The following is an 18,081-nucleotide window of genomic DNA, read 5'->3' as shown; positions in this document are numbered from 1 at the left end:
GTAGGCGCGGGGGGCTGGGGGCTCGAAGCTTAGAGAAAGTGACCGAGGCAGACGGGGATGCAGAGAGACTGCAGATTCTGGGTTAGGTTCAGAAAGCTCATACTGAAACGGGGGGAAGAAAATACCCGGGAGGACAGAACATCCTGAACCTTCGAAGGCACAGCAGGGACCTGGTTACAGGCAGGGACGCAGCATTGCCATGAACACGGTTACGCGGGTGGCGACCACACACACGCACACAGAATGAGCCGCAGATGGATGGATGGATGGATAGCAGCGCGTTTGCATTTTGGCAGGAACGCGTGTACTTGCCTGAAACTCAAGGATTTGGTCTCGGCTTGCGAGTCCTCCTCCTCGGGGTCGCCCTCGGGCCCTCCGGCCTCGTCCTCTCCGGCGACCCCGCCGCGCACCGCGGACCACGTCCATTTCGCCCACTGCACGGGGGACAGGATCTGCCAGGGGCTGAACGCCATGAGCGCGGCTCCTCCGGCTCCGGCTCCTAGGAGGATGGGAAAGGGGAGAGCCCTTTTTCCCTTTCAAAATGGAGGGAACCGGTGACAGGCGCCCGGACGCGTTTCCAGCGGAGGCGCGGATGTGGTTAAACGAGCGCCGTCGGGGGCCCGGGTGGAGCGCTTCCTCTCCTCCGGCTGGCAGCGCCGCTTCCTCCGCGTCCTCCTTCCTGAACGTGCGGCCACGGCGCCCCCGCACCCGGCGACTCCCGCGGGGGAGATGCCTCTCCTGGGGCCTCCTCGGGGCCCGGGTCCGCGACGCCCGGCGGCTCGGGCTTGGTTGCACCGCAGCTCAGCTGCTCCTGGTCCCTGCGGCCCGTCTCCCGGCTCCCGGCTCCCGCCTCCCGGCCGGCTGGGCGCGCATCAGCTGCAGCGGAGCCGCGCCCCAGGAGCCGCCCCCTCGGACCGTACTACTCGCGCACACGGGCGGGGGCGCCGGCGCCGGCGGCACTTTGAAGCGCGCGCGCCCGCCGGATCCCCCCGCCTTCGCGCCACAGTGGTCGCGCCCTCCCTGCGGGAAGGGGCTTCTCTGCTACGACCCTGGCCGCTGGCCGAGGACCCGGGCGCCCTCAACAGCTCCACCGGCGTCGAGAGCCGGGAAGATCCGTTTTCCGTGTACGTGCACGCTGGACTGTGCCTCCTTCCCTTTTTATTTTTATTTTCTCATCTTGTTACTGCGACTTAATGGCGTTGGTGATACTGGATCGCAGAGAAGTTCAGCCCCTTATTATAAAAAACTCTGAGGCCACTGTTGACTGTTTTCCCCTCCCTAATAGGACGGCGTGGAAGATTTCAGCCTGTTCACCTTCAACCTTCAGATCCCTGAGCAACGCTGCGACAGTAGCCAAGGGCTGGGATTTTAGATGCTCCGTGGCTCCTCAGTCCTCACTGGTGGAAGCGCCGTGGCCAGGTCTTGGGTAAAGGGTGCTAAATTACCCTGTGAAATTATAGCTTGATCCGTTTCCCATTTTCCTTTTTGAGGCTTTCTTTTCATAACTTCTAAGTGTTTGGTCTCTGACTCCGTTTGCTGCTTCCGAAGTCTGCCAACAGGCCTAATGCTTTCAACCTTCAAAATAAAAACCCTCTATGTTTGAAGGGAGAGGCAGGGAAGTAGCAGAGCTCTCCTCTGATTTTCTTCATTTTCCATCAAGGGATTCTACTTAGGGATTGCGCCTCTCAGAATCACCAAGGCACCAAGCGAATCTGCCTCAAACAACGAGGTTTCATGATCTTCTTGCCTGGATAAGGTGTTTCTTGTACTATTGTAATTTCCAGAGTTGCAGGTTCCCAGAGACAGCAGCTCCAGGATTTTAGAACAAAATCAGGCTGAAACTGCCACACGGACGTCTCCACTGGAAGGGGTTGGCACAGCAAACTGTTGATGAACCATGACTGTCTTACACATTTGATAACAAAAACAGAAGCAAAAATAACGCAAGATCAGGTGTGGCAGGTAGTCTCACCATAACAGATGGATGGGGGTTCGCCTGAAGTCTAGACTAGAGGGCTGGGGTGTCTGGATGCTTTAGAATTCATCCAGCTCCTTCCCAGAGATAAATACAACTGTCTTGACCTTACTGGAGACCACAAAGACGAGAAATAAGCAGGAGTCGGTTTTTCTTCAGGTCTGCATGAAATATGCCACAATACTATCCCACTGGTTATATTTTTCGGTGTATGGCTCACCACACAAACCTTCAGATTTATAAGGTCCCCCCAGGTTCCTGGATCTGACACGTGTTTTGTTGCCCATGTAAATCTGTAGCTGGCATATAGTAGGTCCTGTTCATTCTTCCTCCTGAGCAGTTCTCGAAACTTTTCCCTCCTTTGCTTTCCCACTGTGACTGACATAATTCCCACACTCCCTAGTTTTCATAGATCTACTGTAAATGTGTCCAATTGGTTCTACCTCTGAGGGTCGTCTGGGCCGGGGTCACCCTTGCCTGGCTGATCTGTGACTTGTGCTCTAGTCTTGCCGTTCCTGCTCCCCTCTCCTCCGACCCTTTGTAGTCGTAGGCATAATCTCTACAGAATTGGTTCTGAACCTTTAATATGTCCAAGAACCATCTGGGGCCCCTCTTTAAAAGTGCAAATCCAAATTGCCAGCAGATTCTGGAAATATGTATTTTGACCTAGTGTCCTGGGGAATTTCTTCCACAGGATAAATTTGGGAAACAATGACCAGCTTGAGCCAACTAACTGCTGCATCGGGAACAATCTCCCTTTTGCCTGCAGAGCTTTGCACCCTCTTCCCCGCCCCCCCCCACCTCCACCCACATGTCAAGCCCCCAGGCCTTGACTGCCCAAACTTCCTTCCTCACCCAGCGCAGGTGTCTACCCTGGGAAAACAGACTGATTTCTCCCTGCTTTCTACCATCTCTATACCCCGAACATTCAGAGAGACTTTGACTGTGGCCCTTAGGTAGTTTTGAAAGAGGGTACCGTTAATAGCTACACCAGGACAACAGACATAAACCAGGACATCCCAGGACATAAGGTCACCCTACACTTAGCGCACTACATATAACATTTGTTTACATGTCTCTCCCACTTCTGGACCATAAGCTTTTAAACGGCAAGGACCACGTCATATTTATGATTTATTTGTGTTTCCCCAGAAATCAGGACACGGCCACACACTCAGTAGGGTGTTCTGTAAATGTGCAAAAAAGGAATATTCCAGTTTACAACAGACCTTCTGAGTTTGGCTAGGGTGACATAAATTCCTAAAGCCTGACTCTTCCGGGGAAATCAAGATTTTGAACCAGCATAGCACAGAAACCAGATGAGTGATGGCCCCAGCAAGACAAAGCCCAGACTATAGAGCAATTTCTTGAAAAATTAGAGAGGTAAATGCCCAGCTTTCTGAAAATCTCTGCAAACTCCTGGACTTAACGTGAACAGCAATAAAGTAAGTAATTACTCTATAGCCTGAATTATTTTTATTGTCTAGAAAAAATAATGAGGCTGATATGTCAATTTTCCTGTAACTCTGGTAAAGACTGGGCAATGTTTGACAACCAAGGAAAACCATCATTTTGCTGCTAAGCCCATAGCTTCAAGGAGCAGAATGTCTGCAAATGGAATGTCTTTGTTTTGGAAATGACTGTAAGCACAGGAAAGGCCCATCCGTTCTCTTCCCTCCTCTGCTCCTTGCCCTTCACAGAAGCTTTGGATCCATACACCATGGAAATCTAAAATGAAACTCCCTGAAACACTCCACACACACACAGGTGGCCAGGCCAGGCACACACCTTGCCACTAATGGATGCTCCAGAGGAGGTCTGTGAAATGGGTCTCTTTAGTAAAAAGTAAAATAAAATAAAATAAAAAGATAAAATATATGAGTAAGCAAATTCACACAGGCAAACAACTATCCATTTAGTGGCGCAGCTACTGTGAGAATGTGGGGGGGAATGTGGCAGGAGGGGAGGGCAGAGGCAGGGTGGAGCCTGACCGGGAAGGACCCCTCTACTGTTAAGGAGTAGATCTTAACTCAGATTGAACTGGATCTTGCAGTAGGAGGAGCAAACACAAGCCTCTACCTAGATAGTGTGAGAGAGCGACGAGGCCTGGGGGGCAGCTGGAGGACCCTGAGGAGGCTGCCCATCTAACAATCTCCCAAGAGAAACCCAAATCCTGGCTTTTATAAGACATCTTCCAAGCTTTCGTGTTAGTTTGTTTGGCCGCGTGGCATGCGGAATCTTAGTTCCCCGACCAGGAATCGAACCCGTGTCCCCTGCAGTGGAAGCGCAGAGTCCTAACCACTGGACTGCCAGGGAAGTCCCTAAGCGTTCGTGTTCCTACTAATTTCAATTGTTTTAAACCTTGTGGAGGCCATCGTGGTGCAGGACAAATAAAAGCCATTTTGTGCGCCTGCGAGGCCCATGGACCCTGGACGGGCCGAGGAGGAGTCATCACGCTTTGGAGCCAGTAAAAAACACTTCCATTTAGAAAGATCGTTCTGGCAACAACCTGCGGGCTGGGATGGAAGGAGTGAAGACTGGGAGACGCCTGAAACTGCTGTTTTCCCTGCCCCAAGCCGCTTGAAGAAGGCAGACGGCTTCTCCTCCAGAGGGTAAAAAAGCAGAACTGGAATTAGCATCCTTATCTTTCACTCAGTCCCTGGTCGGGGAACTAAAATCCCACAAGCCATGTAGTGCGGCCAAAAAAATTTTTTTAATTTAAATAAATAAATGAGTAAAGAAGAATTGGAGCTGTGAGCAATCCAAGCACAATTTACAACAGAAGGAAGAGAAAATTGCTATTGAGAAGAAAACCATTTCCGACAGCCAGTGAAATGAGACAGTCGGTGAATTTCTGACCGCCCGTGTGTACGGTCCGGAAAGGATGAGGGTGGGACCAGGGTGGCACTAGGGAATCACAGAGATAAAGTCACCGCTGAGAAAACAGAAAGGTCAGGGAGGCAGACCCATCAACTTATCTGTATTTCCTAACAATTGACGAATTTGGTGAGCAAAAGATACACCTAATTCAATTAACAGGAAATGCCAGATTGATGATGTCACCAAAGTAGCAGGGCAGCGCTGAAGGGCTGAGAAAAAGCATGGGCCCATACCGACTAGAAACGGTCAATGGCAACTAGGTTTAGGTGCCTCAGCGGAACCTCGACAGACCATGTCCCCTCCCCACCCTGCTTTTTGAGAGCCACTCTGTCCACGGACTGAGCTTCCGAGACACGGTGGGACACTCTGGGCGTGTGCTCACTCCATCAGCCCGATCACTGAGCTAAACACCCTCAACCCTTAACCTTTTTCTACTGGAATATTTAAGTGAGGAAGGTCTCTAAGATGCAATGATAAGAGTATCTTACATAATAAAGTTTCGGGGCTTCCCTGGTGGCGCAGCGGTTGCGAGTCCGCCTGCCGATGCAGGGGACGCGGGTTCGTGCCCCGGTCCGGGAGGATCCCACGTGCCGCGGAGCGGCTGGGCCCGTGAGCCGTGGCCGCTGAGCCTGCGCGTCCGGAGCCTGTGCTCCGCAACGGGAGAGGCCACAACAGTTGCGAGGCCCGCGTACCGCAAAATAAATAAATAAATAAAGTTGCATCTAATCCCTATAATCATTCTCCGGTAGTGGGGCAGGTTTTCTCATTCTCAATTTGCTGATGAGGTAACCGAAGCAGAAAGGGCAGCCGCCTGCCTGAAACTGCGCCACAGAACTGAATCTGGAACCCTAGTCTCCTACCTTTCAGTACCCTTCCTTTGCTTTGTATCAAACCGGAAGAAAGCAGAAAGCCCTTAGAGCCACTTGGTAGCCTGTGGTTCCATCAGCTGGACGGCCCTCTCAATCTCTTGCAGCTGCTGCAGTCCTGGCTTCCTGCTCACCTGGCACGGGCTGCAAAGTCACAACTAGGAATACCTCACTCCGCCAGTGAAGAGCTGCCACTGCCAACAACGGCGTCTGAGGTATTCAGCTAAGTTCAGGTTAGTCTTCACTTTGCAAGATCCATCACTAGAGAATTACAATCTTCCCTGCACCACCCAAACACTCCCAAACCAGGGAATTTGTAGTATGCGTTTACACTGAAAAGTTCATCCTAAAGAGAACCTCCTTTCTCTTTTTTTTTTTTTTTTTTTTTTGCGTTACCTGGGCCTCTCACTGTTGTGGCCTCTCCCGTTGCGGAGCACAGGCTCCGGACGCGCAGGCCCAGCGGCCATGGCTCACGGGCCCAGTCGTTCCGCGGCACGTGGGATCTTCCCGGACCGGGGCACGAACCCGCGTCCCCTGCATCTGCAGGCGGACTCCTAACCACAGAGCCACCAGGGAAGCCCCCTCCTTTCTCATTTTGTTAAAACAGAAAAGCTGGATTTATGTCCATAGCTAAAACTCTTTCAGAGCTCCAAGGAGATTAAAAGGGATTCAGACTGCATCCATTAAAGACTTGGCCAAGCTCCCCACCTAGGAGACCTGCTCCAGATTTTGATCTGGTGAACAACTCTCGTCAGATCCTCCTTCTTATCTATTTTGTTCTGTATCACAAAAACAAAGTTTGACTTTCCCAGAAAGTATGTCATTCCACCTAGGTCAGGGGTCCCCAACGCCTGGGCCGTGGACTGGTGCCGGTCCAAAATAAAATAAATCTCCCCCAATAAACCTCCCCGTCTGCTAGACGAGAAAAACACTGATCAGATGGCCCAGATTTTCTGAGATCATCCTGATATCAAATATTCTACCCAGTGTCCTCATAAAGACTTGTCCCCATTTTCACTTACAAAACACTGTCACCAAGTAGTTAGAAGGTACAGATTGGGAGGGCACTTGGAAAGGGCAGCAGAGAGTCACTGGTAAGAGGATGTGGAGAGAGGCATCCTCTCAGAAGAAAGAATAAAACTGCAAGAAGGTTTCCAAAGTAACTGGGAAACCCACTCCACTGAAATCCTCACGCTGGGCACGTGGGGAAAATTTCATCACAGGACCTCGTGTGTTTGTGACCAAAATCTTGTGTTTCTAAAAGAAAAAGATCAGAAACTAAGAAGCAAATTCCATGACATGATATGCAGCCTACTGTTACTTCCAGCTTTTATCTTTTTATGCTAAAAGTTTAACTGCCATAATTTGGTCCCGAAACTACATGTATGTGAAAATTCAAGGGAAATATGTTCTTTTACATCTCTGTTATAGGACAAAGCAGGGAGAGGGGAAACCTGTCCTTTTTGTGGCTGTTAAAATTTGTAAAAGTGCCAAATATTAACACACTGCTAATAAATATAAGCTAAATGACTAGCTGGATAGGAAGACATAACAATGTTTCAAGTTGGTAAAATTAAATATTGTAGAGATGGCAGTCCTACTCAATTAATTTATAGGTGTAATGTGATTTCCATCAAAACTCTTAGGGGATTTTTCTGAGGATTTCTCAATAGTTTTCAAAAATTTATCTGGAAAAATAAACTGGTAAGCATACTTTAGATTCTTTTAAAAAATGTGAAGAAGAGGATTAGTTATGCAAGATATCAAGACACATTTGTGCAAAAGTAGGCATATCCTTGTTCTGTGAAACAGAACAGAGAGCCCAGAAAAAAACCCTGTAAGATATAGGAAGTTGTTATATGATAGACAAGAGATTACAATACAGTGGGGAAGGGAAGATTTCTTAATAAATGGTTGAAGAATAATTGGTTGGCAATGGGAAAAAGCTCAAATTCAACACTTACCTCAGAGCATATACCAACATAAATTCCAGATGGATTAGATGGCTAAATAATACAAATCAAACCATGGGGAGAAAACAATCTAGAAGCAACAGAATCTGTCAAAGCTCTGTCAGAAGGTTGACTGTCCGAACTTTGGAGTAATTAACAAAATCACACACAAAACAAAGATCGCAGATTTGGCTCCATAAGAAGAGGAAAGCTCCTGAATGTTTGCCTTCAAATTAAAAGGCAAACAGACAGGCTGAGGAAAATAGTGGCAACCCAAAGCTCTCACTGATATCACCTAAGGAACTCATGGAAACCAGTAAGATCATCCAAACCCAACAGAGACGTGAGCAGTTATAACTGCTTACTATGTGTCGACACCATTATGAGAGCTTTGCAAGAATTATCTCATCTTAGTCCCCGCCCCCTTGCCCCACAGTCTCATGAGGAAGGTATTATTCCAGCTTAAAAAAAAAAGCAGGACAAGTTGGCTACATTTTCAACCTCTAGAGCAGGGGCTCTTGATCTGGGCTTAGTAAGGAAGGACTTGAGAAGATCATGACTTCCTTGAAATTACATGAGAAATTAACCCTGTGTGTTTGCACCCATCTCTCCCCCTCCTCTTCCCCAGGTACAGTCAAGCTCCACTCCGGGAACAATGCTTTAGGCTGATTAAAGATGAATTTTCGAATCTGAAAGAGGTACCAATAGAAGATTCTCTTCCCCCATCAGTTACAATGAAGTTTTAACCCAAGAGGCCCATACTCAGAGAATCCAGACCTGCCAGAGATTAATACAGGAAGCAGTGAGCTTGGATGACACGCCACAGGTGGAAAGGAGAGGGAGACCCAGTGGGCAGCAGTGGGTCTAATGTAAGTGACTGGTGACCGAAGTGTGACACCCTTGTACAAGCAGCCAAGATGCCGTAAAAAGGGAGATTTTCCCAGGGATCCCTACTGATACACAGGAGCCTCCTCAAAGACATACAAAGTTGGGCCAGGATATAAAAGGTGCACTTCATGAGGGGGTGCAAAAGAATAATTGTAACATTTTTCTTTTGGGGATGCTCTTTTTGGTGTACTTCCGGTTAAAAAAAGAGACAATAAGCCCCAAATGGAGTCACCTGTGCTAAGCCCATGGCACCAAACCGAGACTTAATACCTAACGTGACTGCAGAGTCAGTCCCTCCCAGGAATGTGATCTTAACCAGACGGTCTGGAATTCCCTGGGCAGCCCTAGGGAGGTAAATGCCTCATAGCCCCCTGCTGCCTCCCAAAGGGAGGTGACCTTGCCTGAAACAATCCACTCTTTGCTAGTTCCCCTTTCCCGCCCCTTCTGTCCATAAAAGCCTTTTACTTTGTGCAGCTCTGGGGAGCTCCCTCCTATTGGCTCCATGGGATGCTGCCCAATTCATGGATCATGGATGATCTTTCAATGTACTCAGCTGAATTGTGTCTTTTAACAGGTTTGGTGTCAGTGATGGGATCCAAAGTGAACTTCTGACAGCTTCCGGGACAATGAGAAACACAGGCCAGCTGCCTGGAGAGCCCTTTGAGTTCCCAGTCTTTCCCACCATTTCCAAAGGCTGCGTGTAAATGCTTCTCAGTTCTGAGCTCGGCTCTCTTTGCATTGAGCTCCCAACCTAGTTGGCGTTCCAGTCCGCAATTCCCCCTTCTGGAAACCCCTTCCAGTCCGCCGTCCTCACTTGTGGTTCAGTGCCCTCCCCAGTCCCCAGTTCCGGGTTGGGAATTGCTGGTGGTGTGGCCAGTCCGCAGTAACATCTCTTGGTTACTGCTGGTTTGTTAAGGTGCACATTTGTCTCATTTTGTGTATACAAAGGCTACTGCTAGTGGGAATCTCAGAAGCCAAAAAAGCTGCAAAAATTGGTGGGCATGGAGCAAACACTTAAAGGCCATTAGGGCACCCGTCACCTAACTCAAAGACTCTGTGTTAGGATAAGGTGGTCACAGACAGCTTAGATTGACACTAGGTCACCTACCAACCTCAAGAAAGTTTCCAAGCAATGAGGTACACTGTAAAACCCTGCACAATCCCCAACCCAGCAGCACAACCCTTTTAATTATTAGTGTGGCTCGAAGGGACCCAAAGGCTTAGCAAAACGAAGAAACAACAAAAAAGGAATGGGATCTTTAAGCTCCAAAGAGTCAAGCGTGTTACGTTTCAGCACAGCTGCTTATTTTATGTCTAAGAACTATGGCTTTGGAAGCTATAAACATCTACAAAAATGGCAAAATCTTACTAAAGACAACCTAGAATTACAATGACCACTATGACAAAAGTTCCAAGTAGATAAGATCATTTAAGAAGTGCACTTAAAAGCAAAGCCTCCCAAATCAAAAACAGAATGGGATACCTATTTTAATTAGCATGCAGAAGCCTCAGAAAGGCTTCAAAATTCCAAAATAGCTCCATGGAAAGATTCATTGCAAAACAGATAATGGAAAGCTAAACACAAGATGTACCTGAAACAAAAGTGTGAGACCGACATAACTCCTACTCCTCCCCTCCATTCTCCTTGCAGCACTTACTTTTTTCTAGTAATCCTCTGTCTGAAAGTCTTTCCATTCTGAAGAGACCACAACACCATAAACAAAAGTCCACCAATTTAGTGGCCATGCAGACACCCCCATATCTACTACTCTCAAAGGAGGACCCTCTTATGGGCCCTTCCCAGAGTTGATGAGTCTCTGAAGAATTTTCTGGTAAACCACTTAAACAGCCAAGGAGAACTAAAATTAAAATTAATGAGAAACCTGGCCAAATTCTGGTAGATACCGGTGCTACACTCTCTATATAAACTCCACGTGGAACCTATAGATGGGATCCTGGAGAAAGTGGCAGAAACCACCTAAAGGTGAGAATTCTTATCAGAGCCAGCTCTTCCAGATCTGTCTCTAGTACCCGGTAGAGAGTGGAAAATAAAATATCTTTTCTACTCGGCCTTTGTGCACCGGTGCTCAACTGAATCTTGGAGACAAAGTTTGGGGTGAAGTAGAAAAGAATAGCTTTACTGCTCTGCCAGGCAAAGGGGGACAGAGTGGGCTCATGCCTCAAAAATTGTGTGTCCCAACCCGAGAGGATCTGGTGAGTTTTATGGCAATGGTTCAAGGGCAGGGAGGCTGATAAGGATCCGGGTGTGTGCACGGCCTGCACTCCTTTAATCTGGCCTTAGGTGGTCTCCTCCCTTGTCTCTGCATCCCCTCCCTTCCCTGACTAAGAACTGCTCGAACCTGCCCTTTGGAATTCAGGGAAGGTTATGGGGGCTGGAGTCTATTTTCTACAAACAAGAAACAGGGGACACAGAAAGGCTTCCTTGCCCAAGAGCCTCACAGGGTCCTGCTCAGTTTCAGTACCCTCTTTGGAGATGCCTCCTGAGTCCAAGTGGTTGGTCAATACTGCCAGAAGTATTTACTGTTCGTCCGGGCTGACAATTACAAAGTAGCTCTACGGTCAGAAACTGGCCAAACTGCAGAGCCTGATACAAATATTTTTTAGGCCTTCTTCCCTAAGCTAAAATAAAACTATGTACCCAGAGGGAAAGAAAAACCTTCTAAAGCCTTTTCAAAAGGATTTATGGGTGGACCAGCCTATGATGTCATTTAAAGTTGCAGCCCAATTCCTTGAGGAATTAAAAGCAACTGTCTTTATCTCACATATCTTTGCAAAATCAGAAATTTGACTCCAGGAACTCTTATTTAGGTCATCTCTTTAAAATACCAATTTCAGGGAGGTACTTCTTATCAGAAGGAAAACAAAAGGGGTAAAGGTTATTTTGAAACTTAGGCAACTGAAAAATCCTAAATGTCTTCTCCATAAATATTAATAAAAAGCTTTAGCCATCTGAGCAGGCAACCTTAGATTATTCCATCTGCTAGAAATGTAATTTGGATCCAATGTCTTTTATAGGTACCTGATTCATAGCTAGATTTTTTTTTTTTTTTTTTTTTTTTTCGGTACGTGGCCGTCACACTGTTGTGGCCTCTCCCGTTGCGGAGCACAGGCTCCGGACGCGCAGGCTCAGCGGCCATGGCTCACGGGCCCAGCCACTCCGCGGCATGTGGGATCTTCCCGGACCGGGGCACGAACCCGTGTCCCCCGCATCTGCAGGCCGGCTCTCAACCACTGCGCCACCAGGGAAGCCCTCATAGCTAGATTTTTAAACAGAAGCTATAAGGTCTCTGTTTGCATCTGTCTGTATGTGTATGTATGTCTATGTACATGTGTTGTAGATACACGGTATTTTCCACCTTCGGATGGTATTACTAAATTAATTTGTAAAAGAGCCCTACTTAACTGGCTTGAAGAGAATTATGCACTTGTATGTATAAAGGATTCTTAAAACTCTCAGAAATACAATAGAAGCTAACCCAAATGTTTTTCAAGTTCACATGATCTGCAATAATCTTTGGTAAATAAAAGGTAGTTTAAGTTTTTTGGATTAATTAAAATAGGTATGTCTTTAAAATTATCAGCATTAAAATAATGCCGACATACAACTTTATCCTACTTGGGTTTATTGGTCAAAGAAGTTCATGTTATCTCTGTTATGAAATATGTCAGCAAGAAAAATAGCTTGGGATGATGGTTGACTTTGTCTAACGTCTTATGAAGTTTTTGTGGTTAGTCTAAACATAATTATGGAGAACAAGTGAATTAAATAGATTCAGTGGAATAAAAGTTTTTATGTGAACTTTTGAAATAGTTTCCCCAAATCTTTTTGGTAACCTGAAACCTTAAAGTTTCACTAAGTTAAATTAGATGACAGATAGTTATTAAATATCTAGATCATTTCCAAATAAGATTAAATAATTACTGAACACAAGTTTGTCCATTTTGGGCTTCCTTTTACAGAGGAACTAAAGATATTAGGGTTTATTAGTATATATGTTTTGTGCTACACTGAAAAATTTACTATGAGAAAGCAATTGTTTCTACAGATTATAAAAAGTATTTACAAATTTGTCAAGCCATAGAATGCTAATATAAACATAGTTCACAGTTGTTTACCTCTTTATTTTCACTAAAAGCTAAGGTTTTTTTTAGAGCTAAAAATTCTAATATATATATTAAAATTAGAGCTACTAGAAATAATAAAAGAAACATCTCTGTGTGAAAGGAGAGCAGGATGTGCATTTTTGATGAAAGAAGTTATGAGGAATGGAGATGCATTTTTGTTGAGGATGAGAAAGTTTGTCCTACAGTGAGACTGGTTATTTCAGAATGGGAAAGAGGAAAAACATAGGACAAAACTGTAGACAGATTGTGGAAAAGGAATCTTGGTAAAGGAATTTTATGTGTGGTCAAGATGGCTAATATTGGAATGAATTTAAGTTAAAAAAAATGAAATGAATTTTGGTGCAAAATGAGAACTGGTTTTCTCTCTGTTAAAAAGACTAATTTTTTTTAGACTTTTGGTCTGTTTTTGAGAACAGTTGTGAAAGTTTCTTTACCTTTTAAGTAATCTGCCTAGAAAGCAAACATTCTGTGTTTTGCCAAAATAATTTTCTGTGACAACTACTTAAATTTCTATATTTGCCTGCAAAGTCTTCAATTGTCAGTTTGGTTAAATGGATAACTAAGTATTGTTTCACAGTCACCAATGATCCTATTTGACCAAGTGTTTTGAAACCTTTGATGTTTTTGGCAAATGCCCCAAAATTAAATTCTAAATAAAGTTTTTTTGACCTTGAACCAACTTCGAAATTTTCCAGAGGGCCCCTGGAACATCTCAGAAGATTTGTTCTCTCTCTCCTTAAAAAAAAGGAGATGTTAAACTAATTAGGCTTATTTGATATGTTAAATTACATGGGCATTTTCAAATAAGAAAGTAATACTAAGCCTTCTTGATGTTGTATTTGTATAGGTGTATTTTGTAAGTGTTCTAGAAACTGTGAAATTCCTGGAAATCTGATATGTTGTGGTATAATGTTATCAGTCATAATTCTAGTTATTCTCTTAGACTGTTGTATATCACAGAAATAACTACATTTCTTTATCAAATGAACTCTTATCAGATCTTTAACAATGGGTATTTTTAAAGTCTTTGTGATTTATAGAGTTTTGTCTTAGATGTTTTTGCAAAAGTGTTCCTACAATAGTACTTCATGTTCAAGGTGATTCAGGGAAAGGACTTTGACAAGTACAGGTTTCTATTAACTCTAAGATCCTAAAACTGAACAGAATTCAAGCAGAACAAGTATAATTACATGGGATTGAATGAAGTGAGGATGATCATAATTTTTAATAATATTTTTGTTTGAAGCACTGCTGCTTCCTTAATGTTTAGTTTTTCCAGATTTAAGGAAATCTTTCCTCTTAAGCTCTCTATGACTTACAGCAATTTTGGAAAGTATATCTTTGTAAACAAAGATGAAACATTTACTCTTTCTCCCTACCTGATCCTTCCAGAATTTGGAAAATCTTGGGTATTCTTTTCATGGCAATGTAATTCATTATTTGCATAAGTTCAATAAGAATCTGTTCTCCTTGTAAGAGGACAAAACTGGAAACATTGACTATATTACCAAGTCTTATATCTGAGAGAGATGTGTATAAATTCAGACATAACTCTGAGGAGATACACACACACACACACACACACATATATTAAACTGTATAGCTTTAAAAACTGCTTGGAAAAATCAGCCTGGTACCTTGTTTACAGGGTTCCTGGAGGCCTTACTTCTAGGTGAGTAAGAAAGGTCACTGCCTGACGGCTCAGGAACCTCAGGATATTTGGGGGGACCTTGAGAAGAAAGGAATTCACCCAAACTATAGGTATTGCAGGTAAACTCTAATGGTAAGTCCTTGGCTTGCCTTCCTGGCCTCAGAGGCTTTTAAGAGGTCAATCTGAGATTGCTTATGAAAAGTTCCAGCAAAGCAGTCTTTAAAAGAGCTTATATGGTCAATCGGTATTCTTGCTGCACTTACGTAAATAATCAGGCCAAGATTAATGGAAACAAGTTAGTTTTATTGTGATTATTTTTGGTTAAAAAGAAATGGGGTAATTGAAGAGAGAAAAATTATATTTGCACCTTCATAGATATTAGATTCTAGTCCTGTTAATTGTCTTTGAGGTTTTGTTATATACCTGTAAACTTGACTGTGCCCTGAATTCTTCTAGTTTCCTCAAATAGCTGGCTACGACTCTCCAAACTAAGTTGTCCAATTTTCTCCCACCCTTCTGATTTGGAATCACTAAGAACAAAGGTTGCCCCTGAATCTCCCTGGAGTGGACTATACCAGGTCCTCTTCACTATCCAGATGACTTGAACCAAAGGTATATATCTCACAGTTGAAGAAGTCTCCACTGATATCTGGTCCTCTACACCAGCTGGAGACCTCAAAATCAAACTGACTAGGAAGAGACTTAGCCGACATTGAGGACTTGCATCCTCCCAAGACACCGGATTAAGACTTCACACTTTAACTAAACATGCAACCCTTTCTTCTCATTTTCCTTCCTTTACTGTGACATTGGCCTGGAAAGATAATGCCATCATCCATATCTCCCAGGCCACTGTTAAGACAGGTAACCTCTGGAATTTAGAGTAATTTTTAATTTCAGGGTAGGAGATTTACTTCCCGAAGGCACTACAAAACCTGACTAACCCCTAGCTTGAATGGGCAAATGCAACAACTCCTGAGAATGAACTCATTAACCACCTTAGTGAAAGTGGTTTGTGCTCTGGCAGGATTTACCTTTGATTGTGGTGGTTATCATTCTCCTGGGGCCTATGGATGCCTAGATGGCTGGTGCATGGCCGGGCAATGCCTCTTAGGTACTCTAACTGTGCCCCGAACTGTTTACCAACAAACAAAGACACATCATTGGTCAACTCCTCTGAATTTGCCTTGTCCAGTTAGAAAAGACTTAACAGGAGTCTCTCATGATTTAGGATTCACTTCCCTTGGCAGTGCCCTACTTCCCTGGTTTGGAGTAAATGTACATGAAGCTATGATCAGAAACCTTTCCTCAACTCTTGAAAACATTGCAGAATCCACTGCTAAGATGATAGCTGCCGAACCAAAATCCTTAGACTTTCTGGCTGAAGTTGTTCTTGGTAATAGGAAAGTCCCTGATTATCCTTTAGCGGAGCAAGGAAGTGTCTGTTCTGTGGTCAACACCACCTGCTGCACCTGAATTAACTCTTCTGGGGAAGTTGAAACTCAGTTACAGAAGATCACCAAACAAGCCACTTGGCTTAAGACGGTGACTCCTTCAGTGGGGTCCTTCTTTGACTTACTTGGTTTTGATTGGTTTGGATCTTGGGGACCATGGCTCCAAAGTGCACTCCAAACGCTGGGAATTAGCTTGCTTGTAACAATCATTATAATCCTGGCACACTGTATTTTCTTTCTTTCTTCTTCTTCTTTTTTTTTTCTTCAAATTTCTTGGCCACGCCACGTGGCAAAAGGGATCCTAGTTCCCTGACCAGGGATTGAACCCGTGACCACTGCAGTGGAAGTGTGGAGTCTTAACCACTGGACCGCCAGGGAAGTCCCTGAATTTTCTTAAAAAGTTTAAATGCCTGTCTGCAGCCGCTAACCACCAAGCACATGATTTCCCTAAGACTGGAAGGCCAGAAGAGGAATGAGGAAAATGACCAGCTGAAAAATTGTGAACCTGAAGTCACGACCTGTGAATACCACACAGAGGATCAACAAAAACTGAGAACTTCAGAGCCGTAGCTGGGAGTGGTGCCAACACCTTAAATTTGGATCACGTTTCTCAGTCAAGCTTGAGTCTGATCAAAAGGGGGGAATTGTTCAAAAAGAGACAACAGGCCCCAAATGGAGTCACTTGTGCTAAGCCCACGGCACCAAACTGAGACTTAATACCTAACGTGACTGCAGAGTCAGCGCCTCCTAGGAATGTGATCTTGACCAGACGGTCTGGAATTCCCTGGTCAGCCCTAGGGAGGTAAACACCTCATAGTCCCCTGCTGGCTCCCAAAGGGAGATGACCTTGCCTGAAACAATCCACTCTTTGCTAGTTCCCCTTTCCGGCCCCTTCTGTCCATAAAAACCTTTCGCTTTGTGCAGCTCTGGGGAGCTCCTTCCTACTGGCTCCATGGGATGCAGTTTTATTCTTGGATCACAGAATAAAGCCAATCTGACTTTTCAGTTTACTGGGTTGAATCGTTTTCTAAGGTTCCCTTTAGGGTGGTTTCTTCCAGGACACCATGTTGATGACACACATGGCACTACCAGGCGCCTTTCTTCCCATCTGGGAAAAAGTGGGAACCGTGCTGGGGCTCAGTGGGGGAACAAGGCATGGAGCAGGCTGCCAGGCCCAATTCTGTGCAGCAGGAAGCTTGAGAATTTGGGGAGCTCTCTTTGAGAGAATTACAGAGGAACCTTGTGAACACAATGCCAGAGCCCCTCTGGAGACCTAGGAAGGGCTGCACAGTGAGGGGTCCTGAAGTTTAAGCTTCATTAGCTTCATGGTAAATTCAACTGGGTGAGTGAAAATGCTGATACATTGAGGGAAAGGAAGGTTGGTTATTGGACGAGGGTATTATCTTCTTTGGGGAGATTTCCTTGAAAATAATATGATTTTATACATCCAGAAAAACTATATAATAAATGAGTCTTTTTTTCCAATTCAAAGGCTAAAATAATAACTGACCAACACTCTATAAATGAATTAACTATTGTTGTCCTTTGGCTGGAACACTAACTGGTGTTAGTGACAATTTCCAGCACTCACCCAAAAAGTATTTTCTTGGAAACTGTTTTCTTACGGACTCAAAATTAGTCGATACACACACACACACACACACACACACACACATATATACACATATATATAGGTCACACCACGCGGCTTGTGGGATATCAGTTCCCCGACCAGGGACTGAACCCAGGCCCTCGGCAGTGAAAGCACAGAGTCCTAACCACTGGACTGCCAGGGAATTCCCAAGATATTCTGTGATTATTATCTTACAGAGCTAGCATAAGCAAGGTTATCCTTACTGCTCTTTTCGACACCTTAGCACATATGATATAGGAATATCATATGTATTTTCTATTTCCTTTGGCCAAGGCATAGCTAGCTACTGAGTAGAATGTATTTGTTCTCAATTCTTTTCTGAACTAATAAGTCATTGCCTCCAAGCTTAAGCCTCCACCCCAGATCTCACAGAAACACAGGAATTTTTAGCTGGAAAGGCCCTTTGTCAAAGATCCCTGGGCCCAGGGGCTTCCCTGGTGGCGCAGTGGTTGGGAGTCTGCCTGCCGATGCAGGGGACGCGGGTTCGTGCCCCGGTCCGGGAAGATCCCACGTGCCGCGGAGCGGTTGGGCCCGTGAGCCGTGGCCGCTAGGCCTGCGCATCCGGAGCCTGTGCTCCGCAACGGGAGAGGCCACAACAGTGAGAGGCCCGCATAC

The 18,081-nt window shown here is 45.1% G+C and overlaps 1 protein-coding gene across 15 annotated transcripts in view; it reads right to left on the bottom strand.

Annotated features, from left to right (window-relative positions):
* The window catches only part of TACC1 (transforming acidic coiled-coil containing protein 1), a 108,363-nt gene that overhangs the window by 57,037 nt on the left and 33,245 nt on the right, over positions 1–18,081 (bottom strand). For 4 of the 15 annotated variants that reach the window (XR_010838530.1, XM_059049233.2, XM_059049232.2 and 1 more), the window contains exon 1: positions 313–868. The exons of 8 other annotated variants lie outside the window; for them this stretch is intronic. Coding sequence is in view for 6 of the 7 variants with exons in the window: in XM_059049233.2 (XP_058905216.1) it covers positions 313–473 (161 nt within the window). In the remaining variant the exon portion in view is untranslated. Of the gene's footprint in view, positions 1–312; positions 869–18,081 lie in introns of those variants that run through there. 3 more of the 15 variants (XM_067022780.1, XM_067022781.1, XM_067022772.1) reach the window with 1 other exon arrangement.

This window comes from Kogia breviceps, chromosome 20, assembly GCF_026419965.1.
Source record: "Kogia breviceps isolate mKogBre1 chromosome 20, mKogBre1 haplotype 1, whole genome shotgun sequence".
NCBI lineage: Eukaryota > Metazoa > Chordata > Mammalia > Artiodactyla > Physeteridae > Kogia > Kogia breviceps.
This window is presented reverse-complemented; position numbering and strand designations above follow the sequence as displayed.